The sequence below is a fragment of the Amphiprion ocellaris genome, chromosome 15 (assembly GCF_022539595.1).
Source record: "Amphiprion ocellaris isolate individual 3 ecotype Okinawa chromosome 15, ASM2253959v1, whole genome shotgun sequence".
Classification (NCBI taxonomy): Eukaryota; Metazoa; Chordata; class Actinopteri; family Pomacentridae; genus Amphiprion; species Amphiprion ocellaris.
In genome coordinates this window covers 10827539-10848098 of record NC_072780.1, presented here as the reverse complement: position 1 = coordinate 10848098, position 20560 = coordinate 10827539, and the positions used below count along the sequence as shown (strand labels likewise).

At 44.2% G+C, this 20560-nt stretch overlaps 1 protein-coding gene across 1 annotated transcript in view; it reads left to right on the top strand.

The window, feature by feature from the left end:
* elp2 (elongator acetyltransferase complex subunit 2) overlaps positions 1 to 1994 on the top strand; it is a 28315-nt gene extending 26321 nt beyond the window's left edge. Inside the window, exons 20-22 of the mRNA XM_023296216.3 lie at positions 40 to 182; positions 662 to 775; positions 1364 to 1994. Of these exons, the coding sequence (XP_023151984.2) occupies positions 40 to 182; positions 662 to 775; positions 1364 to 1559 (453 nt within the window). The 3' untranslated portion in view covers positions 1560 to 1994. The remainder of the gene's footprint in view (positions 1 to 39; positions 183 to 661; positions 776 to 1363) is intronic.
* Positions 1995 to 20560: the final 18566 nt, after the last annotated feature.

Genomic DNA, 20560 nt, shown 5'->3' with positions numbered 1-20560 from the left:
GTAAGTATTACATATTTTTGTGCATATGTATGTGTCCAGGTGATTGTATGGGGCCCTTGCATATTGGAGAACTCTGGGGACTCTGTACCTCCTCCTGAGATTAAACCATGTTCCTCCATCTTGGATGTGGGTGATTCTGCTACTGCTGTAGCTTTCTGTCCTGTACTCTGCTCTGATAACAGGTACACACACACACACACACACGGACACACACACACACGCATTCATATTCATATGTTTTTGCTTTAGTCCATCTTTATATTGAACTTACTGACAGGCCAGGAACAGTCTTATGGCTGTCTGTCTTGAAAACTTCTGAAACTGTCATTGCTGCAGTATTTTGGAGGTGCAATATGAACTATTTTAGTCCCCCTCTAACTGATAATCAGTCATCTGCTATAAAGAACCAGTAACCTGGCTGTTACTATACAACACTGAAACCAGACTGCTGGATTCCTCTATAAAAGGCTGAGGGGGAACCTTTAAACCCTGTGGGTCAAATGGACGTTTAACATGCCCAAGATTTGTAGTGTAGTATGACAATGTTTCAAGACAACTAGGTCATCATTAGTTCAGTTATGTTATGTTAAGGTTAGAGCAAAAGGACTAAGGTCGGATCTACTGTTATACATCCATGTGTTCCCTCTGGTGCCTCCCACAGCTACCTGCTCTCAGTTGGCCTGGAGTGTGGCAGGATCCTGCTGTACCGATGGAGTCCTGGCCAGGAGCCTGCTGGAGGACACGACTGGAGCAGCTGTGGAGAAACAGATGCCTCGTATCCTTACAACACATGCGCAGTTCATCTGAAGTTTATCAGACGCAACTCTACAGTTCAGTAACAGTAATGTGGCGTCAGTTTTAGAGAACAAAGCTTTCAGTTATGTCCTATGAATGGCTGCTACCTTTGAACAGGGCAGTAAGAAAGGGCAGAAGGCATCGACCAGCACTTTTATGTGTTTCTGTGTGTGTTGCATCCCACGTGTGTGGGTAAGTCAATGTACATAGAGCTCACAAAGTTCAGTATCTTTTATAGGGTCTTTGTATGTGAAGTTAAACAGGCTTCAAAAGTCACATTTTTGTCAGTGACACCTTTTGAAATAAAATGACATTAGCTGTTCTTAAGTTACTGGTGCTGCCTAATCAGACACTTCTTTCCAAATATATTTCTCTGATATTTTTCTCTAAAAGTCAGCTGATGGGGTGAGAGAAGTGTCTCTTTGTACACGTTTTGTATTTTAGAAGGAGGGATGATACAGTTGTTAAGTGTGTGTGGTAGGTATTTGTTTAGTTTTTACCATAAATGCTTGTTTTGTCATCCAGACCAGTCTTCTGTTGTTTCCTTTCATCACATGTCCCTTCACAGACAAAGCCACGCTTTGGCAGTCAAGAGACTCCGCTGGAGGCCCAGAGCCGGCCGAGCAGGTCAGCAGAACGGCAAGAAGGATGGACAGACTGACAGAGAGAGTGAAATTGAGGAGGAGAGCTCCTGGGTCCAGCTTGCCAGTGCCAGTGTCGACCACTCTGTCAAAATCTTCAACATCAACAAACAGGCTCTTTAGCACCACCAACACTGACACTATTATGTCTCTCTCACACAGAGAGACACTTGGACTGAGGGCCACAAGCCTGACTGGGGCATCGAGGCCACAGCTGCTCGCTGGCAAGTCATTCAGTCCCTGTGACAGCCAGTTAAGTCATGGGTCAGTCACAGGACAAACCCACAGCACTCAGACCCTGCAGTCTGTCTGCACTCAGCTGAACAGATTTGATGGGTGGAAGCAGGATGGTAAAACCACCATGACCTTAGGGTAGTATTTTACTTAGACACTTCAAAGTGTTTTATATTCAGAGAAGAAGACTCTGCTGTATTCCCAAAGAAGTGATGATAGCCACTGTTACGTCTTTGGATGTTTAGATTGTCATGAACATCAGAGCTTCTGTGGTTTGTTGTTGCTTTGTGACCAATTGACTAAATGTTTTGTATATACACCGTCTGACTGGCTGATGATCTTTGAATTAAATTAAGAATAATAGAAATACAAGATACATAGATACAGATGAATTGTGTAGGTAGTGTTGAAGTAGGGCAGGAATTCCCTCTATTCTATAGCAGTCATATGACTGCTATACACTAGGACACTACTGGTGCTTTGTGTGTTTTTAACCCATTTACTACAGACTAGACTGCATTACAGATTACCATTTTGCAAATAATGTTGCCATTTTGGCTTTTTAATATGTTTTCCTTGCTTCCAGGCCATCATGAGTTGTGCAATTCAGTGCACTGATCATCAACCCCACATTAGTTTTTTTTTGACAATTACATAAAGGTGCTTTACCAAAATACAATGGAAGTCTGAAATATAACTTGAAATATGTAACCCATTACATCTTTAGCAGGTTCCAAGTAGGTGCAAGTTGTAAATGGATAAGATTGGAAAACCAAACAAGTCAAATATTTGCAACATTCAAAACCACACAGCAGTGATTCTTGTACAGTTTTTTTTCTTGAGACTCTAAAAAAACAATAACTATTGTTAAACCATTATAGTTTTGTTTTATTTCAGTCATAGGAAAAAAAAATCTAAATACCTTTGCTCAACAGCCTATGTTCAAAATATCAGATGCAATGCTTTATCAGAGTTATGTTTGGGAAATAAAGCCTGCTGTAATTTTTCCCACTACTGGGCAGCAAAATAACTGTAAATATAACACTGACATATTTACAATACAAGTAATATTGTAAACATGTTAATAGTACCGTATATAAATCAAACAGACATGGAGCAACATTTCATTTATTTGCAGTCATGTTTCTGCCCTTATAAGCCCCATATTAAGTCTCCTTTTAGCTCTTTTAGCTTTGTTTGTAAAATACTGCTCTGAAGTTGTTAAATTCTCAACTATGTTTACCCACGCGTTGCTGACTTTGTGGCATTTGTCTCCTGAGCAGATAGAGTACTGTAGGTTTGACGGAGCTCTTCCACACACCAGCCTGCTGTTGCCCAATAGACATGAGAATCAAAACAGCAAAGCTCTAGTCCATAAGTCACAACAATCTGCTAAAATAGTTGTAAATGGATTATAATTCTCTGTAGATTTGTCACAGAGTGACATCTTTCAAATTACACAAAGACATTTAATCCATTGTTAATAAAAGACACATTGATTTTAGCAGCTTTCAACTGGGGATCTAAAATGTTACAGTTGTTTAGGGGGAATCATTGCTGGGGCTGTGTATTTGTCGAACGCTGCGTGTTTGGATTTAAGGCGTATCTGATTTTTCAGCCTGAGTATTCTTAACCGAATTCTCAAGGACAGAATAGGTCCATGACTGGGATTTACTGTGGGCTCAGCCGGGTGTGCCGTCTTTATATGTCAGCCATAAATTTATCTGTAGGAGATTGTAACGACCGGCCATAACTCTCTCTCTAATCACATATCCTGGAATGTGTGGAGGCATCAGTCAACCTCGGCCACACGTGCTCTTCCACCAAACGGCTGTTTTTCAAGCAGCGAAATGAGGTTTTGGGACAATCTGGCCGTATATCAAGGGATTTTCCACATCATACGTAACATAATGTAATTATTGAATCATTATCAAGTGATGCTTCAATTTGAACATGAGTGATCATCTTGGTGGGGATTTTCATCAACATATTTGTGCGAGGGGCTCTCTCAGCCCTTCGCTCTGACTAGCATACTAATACATAAGGCATATGCTCCTTTCTCACATGTCCTCTCCAGTGTGCCCTTGACCACTCATCTTGATGAGGTTAGACTGCCATAATGTGGTGCTGAGGAGGGATTAGCAGTCACATCTAGAAATCCTTGAATGCTGCAGATTAATGGAAAAAATGGTGACCAGTGGCACAGGTAATAAACCACTAACAAAGGTTGCTGAGACCTCGGGAACACTGCTTTAGAAATGCATTGAACGAGGGAATACTCGGGATGATTATGTCATTATGCTTCAGTGTCAGTCTTGGTTCTCCCAGGTGAATAGCCACAGATTTTAATGAAAAATAACAGCCTCCTTTTACGCCATTAAAATTATGACATTTCAGCCCCTGTAAGACAGACAGAGATGTTTTTAAGAGAAAGCAGTTTGAGTTTACTGTTAGTTTTCTGTGTTATAGTCATACCTCTATTAAACTTATTTTTTTCCTATTTAGGGTGGAAGCAGGGGAGAGGGTGGGGGTATGCATTTTCCTCCCTTATAAAATACAGTATTAGGCATTCCATATAGTAAGCAAACTTGAAATTGCTTGTGCAGAGACAGAGGTGTGGAATGCAGTACTGGATCAAAGATAATCTCATTTAACAAACGCCAACTTGTACTTCAGGCAATTTATCACAAAACATCATTAATCACAAAATCCCATTAACACTGGCTCAAAAAATAGAAACCGATATGCAGCTGCTTTTTAGTCTTTTTACAGTTCTGTACACTTGGAGTCGGTTTAGGGAGTTAAGAAAAACAAAAGCAACTCCCTTTTTGACTTCTTAATTGTAGCTCACATATTGCAGTTAAATTTATCAATCAAGACATTCAACTTTGTATAAAAAGGAGATGAATCCTACCTTAGGTATACATAGTCTACAGCCATGCAAGTGCATCTCTGAGGGTTGTTAATGCTCATATGTTAAGCAAGAATAGTTTACTGTCTTCACTATCTTAGCAAGTGCTAATTATACCAAAATTAGGGAAAGTGCTGGATGAATTGGGAATTTGCACAGACAGAGAAGTTGTTGAGACACAGAGGCTCACCAGAGTGATTAGAATAAGAACCATTAACATTCGTGCAAAATCTACGTGCGTGTCCTTCTCGATTTTCTGTGAGTTGAATAATTTGGTTATAATACTTGTCTGTGTATTTGGCATTCTACTCTCCAACCAAGCCTTCATTTCACCAATGCAGCCACCACACGAGAAGGAGTATACATAGACGCTTCCCTTCCACTGACACCCAGGTCAACTTAATCAACCCGCATTCCATTTGCACAGCATGATGAGAGAGAAGGTCACGCAGCATTTGCACACACTGGAGTGTTTTCTTTCTGCGGAAGCCGCTCTGTAAAAAATCTGTGGATATCTTGGAATCAGTGGGAAGCAGCAGAGGCATCACCCTGGATTTGAAAAAGCTTAAGTTGATATGCTCCTGAGTTTTATGAACAAAAATTACAGTCATCATGAGTTTATCAGTTGTCCTGTAAAGTCCTTTAGAAGTTACTGAAAAACATAAATCGAGTGGCTATTTGATTTTCGTTTTAGAATACAAAAATTAAAATTGAAATACAAGGCGTTTTTCCTTTTCATGATCAAAAAGGGATATAAAAAATTTTAAAAATGCTTTGATTTTCATTTTATATTTAGAATAACAAAAAAGTAAAATCGGTAAGAGACAAAAAAGACGAAAAAAGGTCAGTTTTTTCATTTTCTGAGACCGGAAGTAGTCATCAGCAAGTGTGGAGCCAAACAGAGTACGGTGCAAAGACTGTATATAATTTTTTTTTTCGTTAATTTTCACGGTCGAAATGAGAGATCTGGTGGCCGATCTTAAAATAAATCAATATTGAATTTTTTATAGAGCGTTAAAGTTTTGCGAAGCCAGGGGGCGGGACTACTTGATTGACAGTCCGGTCTGGAATGATTGACTGGTCCAATGGAGGAGGAAGCAGAGACTCTCTTCTCCTCGTTTGGATTAATTCTGATATAGTAACTGTTGGTTTATTTATCGGTGGAGCAGCACAACCTTTTCCACAGACAGTTTTCCTGCCTGTTGGCTTATTTTAACCAGTTTTCTACCTTCGGCTGATTCTACCAGCAGACACTGAAAGGACTCTGATAGTTTGGTAAGTAAATGTTTACTTTCGTATCGGTGCCGCTTTTAATGCACTTTATATGCAGCTTTACTGTCTGATATAATGTGTGCCATGCACTCCAGATGTTGGTGGAGTTTATTCCTGTGTGTGTTGACCAGAGAAGAGAGTTAACATCCGGTAAATATTAGTTTTAATGTTAGCAATGCTAACCGAGCTAGCTGCTCAGTTGTAGTGTGGTGTACAGGTTATACAGGGTCTCTCACCCAGAGGGTCGGGGGGTTTAGGGGAGGGGACAAGACCCTAGGAGAGGCACATGTGGTTTTGGTTCATCAGTCTATCTCTGGCTTAAGAAGAATAAAGTTGGCTTACTTGCAACTAGCTTGTTTCTACTTCTTGCTGCCACATTGGTGACCCCTGAGTTGAACATGACTGAACCGTCTTCGGAGAGTGTTTCATCGTCGACCTCGGCCGTGGACTCGGCTTCGACTTCCCTCCAACTCTCCCAGCCGGCCTCGTCCGCTACCGCGACCGCCGCAGTGAAGCTTCCGGACTTCTGGCAGAGCGACCCGGCTTCATGGTTCCAGCACATTGAGGCTTTATTCCATCTTCGTGGTGTGGACGCGGATGACTCCAGGTACTACTTGGTGGTTGCTGCCCTGGATCAGCAGTCCACTCGCCGGGTGATGTCGCTGCTGCGTAGCTCCCCTGACAGTGGGAAATACGCCGCTCTCAAGCAGCTCCTGGTGCGGAGATACTGTCTGTCTTCCGCGGAGAGAGCGGATAAACTCCTCAGCTTGTCCGGTTTGGGAGACTGTACTGCGGTGGACCTTATGGACGACATGCTCTCGCTCCTGGGCTCAGACGAAGGCGGTTTCCTTTTTCCTCATATTTTTCTGCGGCAGCTCCCGCGTGAAGTTCGGGCTGCTTTGGCTAACTCCCCGCTTCTAGCCGCTGGCGATTTCCGCGGCCTAGCAGAGGAGGCTGACCGTGTCCTGTTGGCTTCCAGACGGGTTGCGGTCCAAAGTGCTACGATGGATCCCCAGCAGATGTCCCCAACGGACCCCGCGGTGGTTTCGGCTGTCAGCGCGAGGGCTCGGCGTGGGAGCCCCCTCTGTTTCTACCACCGGAGGTTTGGCGTCAAAGCTAGGCGCTGTGTCCCGCCATGTACTTTTGACTCTTCTGGAAACGCAGTGGCGGCTGTGGGCGCTGGTGACCGAGGTGAGCTGCTCTTTATTAATGACTCACTGACAGGACGTCGTTTTCTGATCGACTCTGGCTCTCAGAAGAGTTTGTTGCACCCCACGAGCCACGACATGGCGACCCGTGGTGGTTGCGGCCCACAGCTAAGCGCAGCTAACGGCTCTGCTATTGGCACTTTTGGTACAAAACGGACAACTGTTTGTTTCCACGGGCGTGATTTCGAGTGGGACTTTGTAGTTGCTTCTGTGACTGTTCCAATTATTGGTGCTGATTTTTTGTGTGCTCATGGTTTGTTGGTTGATGTTGCTAATCGTAGACTCATAGACGCTGTGACTTTTGCTACTTTTCCCTGCGAGTCTGGAGGTGTTGGGTCGTTTCCGCACGCAACTTTTTCAACGTCCGGCGATGTTTTTCAGAGCCTTCTTGCTGACTTTCCGTCTCTAACCACACCAGCTTTTTCCTCTGCGGTTGCTAAACACGGAGTGGAGCACTTCATTCCTACAAGTGGTCCGCCGGTTTTTGCGCGCGCACGGCGTCTTGACGCGGGAAAATTGGCCTGCGCCAAGGAGGAGTTTGCTACTATGGAGAGGTTAGGAATAGTGCGGCGCTCTAACAGCCCCTGGGCCTCTCCCCTTCACATGGTGCCTAAGGCTGATGGATCCTGGCGCCCATGCGGTGACTTTCGCCGTTTAAACAACGTGACAACTCCGGATCGTTACCCGATCCCTCACATTCAAGATTTTTCGGTTCGGTTGTCTGGTGCGTCCGTGTTCTCGAAAGTGGACTTGGTGCGTGGGTATCATCAGGTTCCGGTGCACGTAGATGATGTGCCTAAGACCGCAGTGATCACCCCATTTGGGCTGTTTGAGTTCCTCCGGATGCCGTTTGGACTCAAGGGGGCAGCGCAGACCTTTCAGAGGTTAATGGATTCGGTTTTGCGTGGTTTGTCGTTCGTGTTCGTCTATCTTGACGACATCTTAGTGGCCAGCTCGTCTCTGGAAGAGCACCACGCACACCTCAGAGAGGTTTTCCGGCGCTTGGATGCCCACGGCCTGATTGTTAACCCCGCAAAGTGCCAGTTTGGGTTGCCGGTGATCGATTTTCTGGGTCATCGGATTTCAGCAAGTGGCGCAGTTCCATTGCCAGCCAAGGTACAGGCTGTTACAGATTTCCCCCGCCCGGCTGTGGTTAAGTCTCTACAAGAGTTTTTGGGCATGGTGAACTTCTACAACAGGTTCATTCCGCACGCTGCCCATCTTATGCAGCCGCTTTATGATGGCTTGCGTTCTAAGAAGGCTACTGATCCTGTTGTCTGGACTTCAGAGCGGATTGTTGCTTTTGATGGGGCTAAGTCTGCCTTAGCTGAGGCAGCTCTCCTTGCTCATCCTGATCCGGATGCGCGTATTGCCCTGACAACGGATGCTTCTGATGTGGCAGTCGGGGCTGTGGTTGAGCAGCACGTGGCTGGTACGTGGCAGCCTCTCGCGTTCTTTAGCCGTAAGTTGCGGGACTGCGAGCGGAAGTATAGCGTTTTCGACCGCGAGTTGTTGGCTCTGTTTTTGGCTACCCGGCATTTTCGCTTTTTGTTGGAAGGTCGTTCTTTTACCGCTTACGTGGACCATAAGCCGCTGACGTTTGCGATGTCTAAAGTTACTGATCCCTGGTCAGCGCGTCAGCAACGTCATCTTGCGGCTATTTCAGAGTTCACGACTGACATACGTCACGTTGCCGGTAAATCCAATTCAGTCGCTGACTGTCTTTCACGCGTGCTGGTTTGTCCTGTGCTTCTCGGGACAGATTTTTCAGCTATGGCTGCGGAACAGGTCGAGGATGCGGATATCCTTGCCCTTCGCTCTACGGGTTCAGGGCTGAAGCTTGAAGAGACAGTGTTGCACGAAGGTGGTCCGACTCTCCTGTGTGATGTGTCCACGGGTCGACCTCGCCCCATAGTTCCGGCAGGTTGGAGGCGGCGGGTATTTGACTCCGTGCACTCTCTCTCGCATCCTGGTGTGCGCGCGTCAGTTAAACTGGTCAGTTTCCGTTTCGTTTGGCCAGGTTTGCGCAAAGACGTTAGGGGATGGGCAGCTTCTTGTGTTGCGTGCCAGCGTGCCAAGGTGCATCGGCATACTAAAGCTCCTCTTGAACCGTTTCCGATCCCTGCCAGACGTTTTGATCATGTGCATGTGGATCTGGTCGGCCCACTCCCATCTTCGAGGGGTTTTACTCATTTGCTCACTATGGTGGATCGTACTACAAGGTGGCCTGAGGTGGTTCCCCTCTCATCCACCGCATCGGCGGATGTGGTTGGTGCTTTCCTCTCGGCCTGGGTTGCCCGTTTTGGTGTTCCCTCGGATATTACTTCTGACCGGGGCCCCCAGTTCATTTCAGAGCTTTGGACAGGGATGGCGCGCTCCCTAGGGGTGCAAGTTCACCGTACAACAGCGTACCACCCTCAGGCTAATGGGCTATGTGAACGTTTCCACCGTTCTCTTAAAGCGGCTCTGCGTGCTTCCCTTGTCGGTGACAGCTGGGTGGACCGTTTGCCGTGGGTCCTTCTCGGGTTGCGTTCAGCCCCTAAGGAGGATCTCGATGCGTCTTCTGCAGAGTTAGTTTTTGGTCAGCCGCTTCGTATTCCGGGTGAGTTTTTGTCAGAAGCAGCAGCTCCGGTTTTCCGCTCCTCTATGGACAGTTTTTTGTCCGGCGGCTCTTCGGCTCCTGGTCCAATGCATCATTGTTTTCCGCGGTCATTTGTGCCTTTGGCACTCAATTCGGCTCGTTTTGTTTTTGTACGCCGCGATGCCCACCGCTCCCCCCTCCAGCCTCCATATGATGGTCCATTTCGTGTGCTTGATCGAGGTGCCAAGGGTTTTCTGTTGGATATGGGTGGGCGTAAAGAGTTGTTAACTGTGGATCGCCTTAAGCCGGCCTACATTGTAGCAGGTGAGACTGTGTTACCCGGTCAGGTTCCCCGTCGTGGCCGTCCTCCTACCAGACCTTTGGCTCTGTCTCCTGCTGCTGACTGTGTCTCCCCGCCTGTGATGGACCATACTGTTCCTGTGCGCTCCACTGATGACCACTCTGTTTTGCAGGTTCCTCGCCCTGACTCCGTGGTTCGGCGCAGTCGTTTCGGCAGGCCTATTAAGCCCCCGTTGAGAGACTGATTTGTTTTTGTGTGCCATGTTCCCTTCTGGGTGTTCGGGGGGGAGCTGTGTGGTGTACAGGTTATACAGGGTCTCTCACCCAGAGGGTCGGGGGGTTTAGGGGAGGGGACAAGACCCTAGGAGAGGCACATGTGGTTTTGGTTCATCAGTCTATCTCTGGCTTAAGAAGAATAAAGTTGGCTTACTTGCAACTAGCTTGTTTCTACTTCTTGCTGCCACAACCCTTTGGAGGCGAACCGTAACGAGGCGGGTGGAGAGCATCGCCGAAAATCTGGAGCTTCAGCTGCACAACAAAGTGTACGATTTTGACGTTTTCTCCTCGGCTCTGGACGAGAGCTGTGATGTCCGTGACACAGCCCAGTTACTCATCTTTGTACATGGACTAACAAAAAACCTTTGAGATGACGGAGGAGCTGGCAGCTGTGCAGCCAATGAAGGGACCACGACGGTGAGTGATTTGTTCACTGAGGTAAATACACACATGAACAAGCTGGGACTAAAATGGGAGAATTTAGCTGGTGTTACAACTGATGGCTGTCCAAATTTGACAGGGAAAAATGTTGGACTTTTGAAAGGAATGCAAGATAAAGTGACTGAAATAAACCCAGAACAGAAACTGATATTTTTGCATTGTATTATACATCAGGAGGTGCTGTGTAAATCAGTGCTAAAAATCAACCACGTGACTGATGTTGTAACTAAAGTAGTTAACTTCATCAGGGCAAGAGCAATGAATTACAGTTTGTTCTCTTTTTGGAGGAGATGAGAGTGAACATGGTGACCTTGGTTACCAGACAGCTGTCAGATGGCTCAGCCCGGGCAAGGTGCTTAAACGAGTTTTACGATCTGAGACCAGAGATTCGAGAGTTGGGCATTGTACATCATTGTATTGTTTCATTTACTGGTTTTTTTTTGTAATTCACTTTTTTATTAGTTTTCAACTTTTATAACAGAGTTAAACAAAAACATAACATCAATAATAACAATAATAGTAACAATAATCACAAATGAATAAATTAAGAAAAAAAAATAAATGAAACAAATAAAACAAAAAAAAACAAACAAAAAAAAAGGAAAAATTATAAAAGTAAACAGAACCAAGATAAAACAGAATTAAGTCTCTCGTGTTACACAGGGTAAACAATTAAGTAACTCATCTTTCCAAAAGAACGATAGAAACAGGCATAGGCTAAGACAATAAGACACCAGCACAGGTGTCATATATCACTGTACCACACTCATACTTGGTGTTGCCAAGATAGAAGTCCAGTCACAAGAGATACAAGATACAAAATACAAATCATGAGAAAAGCACACATTACCATCCATTCAGCTTATTCCTTCCCATGTACTACCTCAACCATAAAGGGGCCCCATATCTTTTGAAATATATTTAGTTTATTATTAATTTTAAAGATAGACTGTTCAAAATTTGCTATTTTAGTCATTTCCCCCATCCATTCACTAAAAGATACTATATTATCAGTTTTCCAGTGTCTCAGTACTATTCTGCACCCTGTGGAGAGGGCCAGCCTACACCACAGGGTCTGTTGAACTGTTAGGCCCTCCTCTCTCACACCTATTCCTAATGTGCAAAGTGCAGGGTTTTGCACAAACTTTGTACCGAGTACTTTGTTGACAAATCCTATTATAGTCTTCCATAAATTCTGGGCCAGGTAACAATCGTAAAGCATGTGTAAGAGTGTGCCTTTACTCCTGTGGCATCTCCAACATAAATCTGAGTCCCGCAGTTTCAGTTTGGCCATCTTGCATGGGGTCCAATAACATCTATGAATGATTTAGTATATAATTAATCTGGTCTGTATTTCCCTTGATATCTTATACCATGACCCTGTAATATCCTTCCACATCTCCTCAGATATTTCTCCTCCCAAATCTTCCTCCCAAACCCTCTTGAGTCCTGAAAGTCCTGGTGGGTGAGATTGTCTCATTAAGCTATAAAATGCTGATGCTGTTTTTTTGGTCAGCTGATTGGCCTGTATCATTTCCTGTACTAATGTTTGCTTTATTAGGGGTGTCCTCTTTTGCATGGATAACAAACAGCTTCTCAATTGGAGGTACTTCCAGAAATCTGTTTTAGGTATATGATATTTAGTCATCATCTGTTCGAAGGAGATAAATTTATCTCCCTCCAAGACATCCTCAATGTATATAATCCCTGCCTCAGTCCACGTCCGCCAGAATAAGGCCTTTCTGCCCACCTTCAACAATTTGTTATTCCAAAGTGATGATCTTGTTACGGGGGTTCTGTGGGAGCTCAGGTGCAGGGAATGAACAGTCTGGAAATCGTGGGTTACTCTGTCTTTATTTACAGGTTCTTCTCAGAACACAACAATAGAACACGTGACATAAATTACTCTAGACTTGAGTATGCAACCTAGAATACTCAGAAACGACAATCGAAACTCAATGTGCTTTTAACTCTAACTTCGAGTGTACTTTAAACTAGAATACTCAGAAACGACAATCAACTTCAACGTCCTTTATCTCTAACTCGAGAGTACAAACTAGAAATGCCAAGCGGCCCCTACTGGCCGGGCAACTATACTTGGGCTCGACTCTACTTATAGTAGTCCTCCTCGAAGCGGAGGGTAATTCGAACGGTAACCAAGTTCCAAACTTTCTGTAAACACTGTAGGTGCTGTGACTAAAAGACGACTATTTCTCGGAGTCCTCTGTGGCTCGAGCTGTAACTAAGAATCACTACAACCATAACTCTAGGGATGCTCTGGACCGGTTCACAGCGGAGGCAGCCTGGTTTAAGCAGCAACAGGTGGGCGAAGGAGGACGCCAACAGCCGGGGGGTCGACTCAGGTGTAGATCTCCGTCTCCCGGAGGAAGCGACCAAGGTCCCGAGCTGCTGGTTCTCTGGCAGGGAGCAGGTGGTTCCAATACTCTCCAAGCAGAGTGACGATCTGGCACTGAGAGCTGGGTGGCGTCTGGCTAAGTAGCAGCCGAGCCGCCACCTGATTGGTCGACCTCCACCTGTTCCTCTGCTGGAGGATTGCGCTGGATGGAGAACACCTGTGGCTCCTTAAGCGCTGCTGGGCTGTCTTGAACCGGGAAGGATGGAAAGGGGAGGGGAGAAGAGCACTAACTGGGGCTGGCGGCTGCCAGCCTGACAGATCTTCGAGTGAAAAGGGGCTTTGACCCTACAATTTGGTGTGAAGTCCTCCAGGTTTCTCTTGCAAACCTCAATAATGGACTATTACATGGGATTTCTCCCTCTGTCTGAGTTATGAAGGTGTGAATGGAAAACGGTTCTGTAAGTTCCCTCTCAATTGATACCCAAGCCGGGATTTGACCATCTGCACCATAAATCTTAGATAGCTGATTAAGCGAGAAAGCATAGTTATACCAATCTACTCTGGGCATTCCAAGGCCTCCATCCTCTTTGGCAGCGTACAATTTAGTTCTATTAAGGGATGGCCTTTTACCTGACCATAGGAATGTTTCTATTATTTTATTGAACTTTTTCAGTACAGGAAGTGGAAAATTCAGGGGTAACATATAAATAATATAATTAATTTGTGGGACCACTATCATTTTCAAAATATTTATTTTACCCAGTAGAGAAAGTCTCAGCTTATCCCAATTTTGAAGTTTACTCTCAATTTTCAGTATGAGGGGGAGAAGATTTTCCTCCATTATATCCTTTAGGCCTGGAGTCAAATAAATACCTAAATATGTCAAGCCCGAGGGAAGCCACCTAAACTGCCAGCCCTGCCTGACTTCTGGTAGGCAACCCTTAGACAATGGCATTGCCTCTGACTTGCCCCAGTTGACTTTGTATCCTGAAATAGTTGCGAAGGAGCCGATCACCGATAGCATGTGTGGTACAGCTACTTCAGGATTTGTAGACACCAACAAAATATCATCTGCATACAGCAACAGTTTATGTTCTACCTGCCCAGCTTTTATACCCTTTATATTAATGTTATCTCTAATAGCAATTGCTAAAGGTTCCAGTGCTAGCGCAAAGATTAATGGGCTTAGGGGACAGCCTTGCCTTGTACCTCTAAAGAGGGGAAAAGGTGTAGACCTCCTTCCATTCGTTAAGACTGAAGCCCGGGGGCTATGATACAACAACTTGACCCAATTTATGAATGAGGAGCCCAAACCAAACCCATGCAGTGTCCAAAACAGATATGCCCACTCCACCCTATCGAACGCCTTTTCTGCATCTAGAGAGAAGGCAACTCTGGGTTCAGCACTATCTTTTTCCTGCCACATCAAATGTAATAGTTGGCGAACATTATTAGCAGAATGTCTCCCTTTTACAAAGCGCACCTGGTCTGGATGAATAAGACTTGGCAGAAATTTTTCCAATCTTGTAGCTAATATTTTTGCCAGTATTTTTGCATTCACATTTATCAGTGAGACCGGGCGGTAGCTACCGCATTGTAGAGGATTCTTTCCTTTTTTATGAATAAGTGTTATTACTATAGATTGCATGCTCTCCGGCATGCTACCCCTTTGGAGCGCATCCTGAAATACTTTAAGTAATCTTGGAGCTAGTATGTCAGAGAATGCCTTATAAAAATCTGTTGGGAAGCCGTCATCCCCAGGTGATTTCCCAGCACTCAGTTTTTTTATAGCTTGTTTGACCTCTTCAAGTGTAATATCTCCTCCAAAATCTCTGTGTTCTTCTATTGATAAAGATGGCAAATGTACTCGTGATAAGAAATGATCTATGTCGTCCTGGTCTATATTGCACTGTGACGTGTATAACTTTTTGTAAAATAACTTAAATGTCTCATTAATCTCCCCGGTGTCTGTCACCAATGTCCCTTCTTCATTCTCTACAGCAGGTATTAGATTACAACTATATTGTTGTTTTACCCTCTGAGCCAAGAATTTTCCTGCAGCTTCCCCTTGTTCATAATACCTCTGCTTACATTGATATAATGCAAATTCTACCTTCTTCTGCAGTATAGAATTCAATTCAAACTTAAGCTTACTTAAGTGTGAGAGTACCATTAGGTTTGGTTGATGAGCATATATTTTCTCAAGATCCTTGATTTCTCTTTCTAGTTCCTGAAGGCGCCTGATAGATTGCTTTTTAAGAAAAGCAGTGTTGTATTAATCGTCCCCTCAAATAAGCTTTAAATGCATCCCACTCTAGGCCAGGGTTTGAGGCTGTGCCTTCATTTTGATCCCAATATTCAAAAATTTCTTGCTTTAAAAATTTACTAGATGTTTAATTCTGGAGTAATGAAGTATTTAGTCTCCAACGGGTCATAGGCTCCCTAGCTCTAGGCCCAAGGCTTAACACTGTCTCTACTGGGGCATGATCTGATAATACAATATTGCCAATAGATGCACTGATGGTCATGCCTACTAATTGTTTAGATATCAAAAAGTAGTCTATCCGTGAGTAGGTAGAATGAGGGTTTGAGTAGAAAGTGTATTCCCTTTCATGCGAGTATAAAAGTCTCCAATATCGACCAGTCCTAATTCTTCTACCATAGTATCCACTGTTAATACCGATTTTTGTTTTGGTCTGTTATTTGTAGATGACGACTTGTCCAGTGTTGGGTCTCTTATCTGGTTGAAGTCTCCCCCAATTATAACATATAAGTTACCCATTTGTTTCGCTATATTACAAATATCAATAAAAAACTCTGGCGAGTCTGTATTGGGAGCATAAATATTAATAAGAGAGTATCTGACCCCAAAAAGATCTACATCTATTGCCACCCACCTGCCATCTTTATCTGAATATTGTTTGTGGACCTTAATATTAAGGTTTTTTCGAGTTAGGATGGAAACTCCCCTCTGTTTAGATGAAGTAGAACTATAGAATACCCTACCCAACCAGTCTCTTTGTAGTTTGTTGGACTCCTCATCACACAAATGGGTCTCTTGTAAGAAGCAGATGTCCACTTTTTTCTGTTTTAAATATAGCAGAAGCTTCTTCCTCTTAACGGTCTCATTTGCCCCTTTTACATTCCACGATAGAATCTTAAGCATGTCTGCCATGTTATGCAGTTGTTTTAATATTTTGTTTTCTGCCAAAGTCTTTGAGCGCCTTCATACTAATAGCATTTTGGAAAGAGTCATGTAAGCCATGAAATAAGTGTTTCCCTGTGTAACCAACATATTGATAATGAAAGAAAATGAACAGAAATAAAATCAAAATGCACTCTTGCACGAACCATCGTAGAACAAGATGGTTCTGCGTGCCCTTAACTCTACAACGCAACAACAGCATAGTGCGTCCGTGAAACTTCAAGTCCCCGACTCCTGAGCCCCCCCCCCATCTATCTCTAAGATTGCAAGTCAGAACATCCTCTATTGGTATCTTTTTATAACTTTATTGCTCTAACCCTACAGTTTTTATTTACTCTGACCTTGATAAGGTCTGGATACGCCAAATGAATTTAACTAATCCCTCTAATTGATCCTATGATGCTTTTAACAGACAACCAGAAAATTATTTTTAGATCTATTAGTTATAATTATCAAACTATACTTTGGAGTGGTATGAGTGCCCTCTACTAGCCCTTTCGGTGTATGTCAGTCTAACTGAAGAGATGAAAAAAAATTACCTAAGATAAAACAATCATGAATTTTTATCCCTTCCTCATCAATCTCAGTCATCCTCAGGACAAAAAATAAATAATAAAGTGTATAAACAGTCTCCGTCGACAAAAAAAAAGGGATATAATACCACATCCCTGAGATATCAGTCCTTAATCTTTCAAACCATATATATCAACTCACATACCAAACCGGCGTAGAAGCGACTTGTCCTCCCTGGAAGATCTGCCATCAGTCATTGGATAATTCTTTGAGATCCTGCGGTGAGAAAATCTTCCGCTGCCTCAGGTGTGGTGAAGGTGTGTCGGACATTATCAACAACCACGCTAAGCGTGGCTGGGTACAGCATCGCGTAGCGCACACTCTTCTCCCTCAGCCGTTTTTTCACTCCGTCAAACTTTTTGCGCCGCTGGATGATATCCTGGGAGAGGTCCTGGAAGAACGAAATCCACTTGCCTTGTCTTTCCACCCGGCCCTTTTCCCGAGCTGCACGGAGAACCTCCTCTTGGGATCTGAGCTTCAAGAATCAGACGATGATGTGGCAGTCCCAGCTGCATCTCGGCCCGGCTCTGTAGGAGCGCTCAATTTCAAAGTCCCGTGTCATCTCTATGTTTAGTGTTTCAGAAAGTAAGCTGCTTATAAATACGTTCATATCCTTGCCTTCGGTTCCTTCCTCCACCCCGACTATCCGAACATTGTTCATCAGCAGCATCCTCGAGATAGGCGACTCGTTCTTGCAGCTGCTTTATGGTTGCTGCCGCGGTCTTCGCCGCGTTGCCCCTCATCGGCCTTCATCCTCCAATGCTGAGATGCGGACTTCAGCTTCAGCCATGCGAGATCCCAGCTTTTCGACCGTTGCTTGTACCGCATCCATTCCAGATTTTAGTCCAGTCATGTCGGAGGCAACTCCCTGTAGAAGCGTTTTAATGGTGGTTAGCTCTGATGCCATATCAATTTGTGGGTCGGCAGTTTGACCGGCAGCCATGTTTCCCTCCGTGTCTTCGGGAGCTTGTCGTTGAATTTGGCTTCTCAGGCCGTACTGTGGCAGGGTTTTCTGTACTGACTGCATTCTCTCTCGCTGTAATAATCTGTCGTGCCCCTGTTAACTATGGTTTAAGAAATACAAACGCTATTTTGGGAGGGCAGGCGAGGTGAACGGTGTCGGAGAATTCTTTTATGCGGCCATCTTTGCTACTCACTCCACCGGAAGTCCTCATTTACTGTTTTTATTGAGATATATATTGAGCAGAGCTTTTAAGTGTACTGGTCCGGCCCTTAACAACTGTCAAAGTTTCTCATGTGGCCCCATATGAAAATTAATTGCCCACCCCTGATTTAAACCCTATTGGTAGCGATGTGACGAGATGTGCCGAGGCTTCGAAGCGTGTGCCGAGTAATGGAGGGGGCGTGTCCACGAAGCGCGTATCGAGGCATGCTTCATTTAGGGGAGGAGCCAAAAATGATAACGTTCGAAGCCTCGCAGGCCGGTCGTACCGCTTTGGTTCAGGAACTGGTTCGCAGGTTTGACGTGCAATTCAAAATATAAGGGGCAACGAAACGCAATGGATTCCTCGTTCACGTTTGTTGGATTTTTACCTGCTGTATCTTTGCATTCAATTGGTTTGAGACTCTTTTTTTTTTATAGAACCCGCCAGAAAGAGAAGATTCTCCCCTGTCTGGGAACACTTTGACCTGATTTCTCCTAATAAAGTAGGCACATAACAAGTGAAGTGTAATATGAATAACTGTGACAATACCACACATCGCTTGTTCTAATTTTTTTTTCTGGTATTTTAAAAGGTGAAGTGTCTGTTGTGTTCCAAAGAGCTAGAGAAATATTGTCCCAAAAAAAGAAGTCGCCTGAATCCCAGCACTGTGGAAAAATTGATGCTTTTGAATAAAAACAAATAAAATGTTGTCCCTACTTTTGTTTTACAGGTTGTCACTGGTACCACATGCACAGTCACAAAACAACAAGTAGCAAAAGCACAATAAATTTTATTTATATAGCCCTTATTACAATTAAAAGTATCTAAGCACTTTACAGAAAGCCAGAACCTGACATCAATCAAGCAGTCAAGCTACAAATCTCAAATCTCTCTCCAATTTGTTTCCATTTCCCCCTCTGTCTCTGCTATCAGGAAAAGCAGACACTATGTTAAGTATATTGTTTATTGGCATTATCATTTAAGCACAATTCAAAGCTTCACATAGCAAAGCTAGTGTGTCATTATAGGCACTCTGCCTGTTTTACTTTTATTTATCCAGTTGATGGCACAGTAGAGCAAATGAAGCACCATGAAGCTTTGAACCATGAGTGACCCAATTGGATGGAAAGCCTCAATGCTTCATGAAGCTTCATCTCGCCATCACTATGAGTAGCGTCTGCTTAAATGCTGAGAGAGTGAGGTCTGATTGGCAGCGTTCCACCTGCTCCTGAACTGGCTGATGAGGGTGATGTGAAACACCTGGCGCAGCAATTACTCCAAGGAACACCTAAAAAGGAAAAAGAGGAGGAGAGAGAGGGAGAGAGAGGGCGCTATCTAGATCTGGCAGCTGCCAGCCTGACAGATTTAGATGCTCCTGAACACAGCACCTGCATGTAACAGAGAGGGCCGTCTAGTCTCATCTTTTCCTTTTCCTCTGATAAGCCCCTTGGTGAGTTATTCAACTCAAGCCTATATGATAATGCTCTCATAAACTTTTTTCAGGACAGTGACTTAAAATATGAAATATGCTGCAGATGCATTTTATGTTAGTGTTATTATAGGTCACACTAAATTCAAAGTGCTCCCACACAGCAGACCAATACAATGCCATAGGCACATCCTCTCTGTCTTCTCTGCTCGCCATGTCCGCAACACACACACCTCCACAAGTGTCCTGCTACACTCCTTCGCCTCGCGTTGCGCATGTGTATGATCGGAACTATACACACTCCAAAAAAAAAAAAAAGACAAAACATGTGATCTGAACGACACGCGCTCCGAACCAAGTCAGGTGAACCGAATGGTTTGAATCTTTTTCATAAGCCGTTCCATTCCTATTAGGAGTCATTGTATACGGTTTTAGTTTACAAGAAGGTTGTTGATTCAATGATTGTTGTTATTTAGGGGTTTAGAAAGCTTGCCATTGTCACTCAATGGAATTTCTTTACACAGGCTACAAGTGATGTTCATCTGAAGAGGGCAGCAGTCCTCAAGGTACTTTGTCTCTACCTTGGTGAGGATACAGACATTTTATCTACGAGTACATGGTAAGTCATTGTAATTACTTTTTTTTCAGTCAGTCCTGATTGTAACTACGTTTAAGCTTCTAGAATATATGTCCTTTAGGATGACAAGTGTAGCCAGGTGTAAAAAACACACACAGTTATCTGAGTACAGTCACAGAAGAGAGACTGTTTATTTTCTTTATCTTTATTTGTTTTGCATCGGTAAAGTGTTAGATGTCCTATTGCATTTGAATGCACCGCTCAGCTCACGTGGTCCCACGTGGGGTACCTAGCTCTCAGCAGCCAATCAGAGGCTACGCAGTGCCACGCTCAGCCTGTCGGCTCAGAGGCGAAGTGCAGGCGCGCTGCTCTTCCGGTCCCTTCTGATCTCAGCCAGAGAAGCGAGGGCAGCTGCATGCTAAGAGGAAGAGAAAACCAGGAGAAAACCTCGGAGTTAACCTGTGAAAAGGAAAAAAACAGTTGGAGCACTTATCAACTGGAGGTCCGGAGCCAAGTGACTGAACGAAGGAGAGAGTTACGTCGGTAAGACGAGTCAATTATCCGGCGGAGAAAAAAAACCTTGTTGACGCTTACC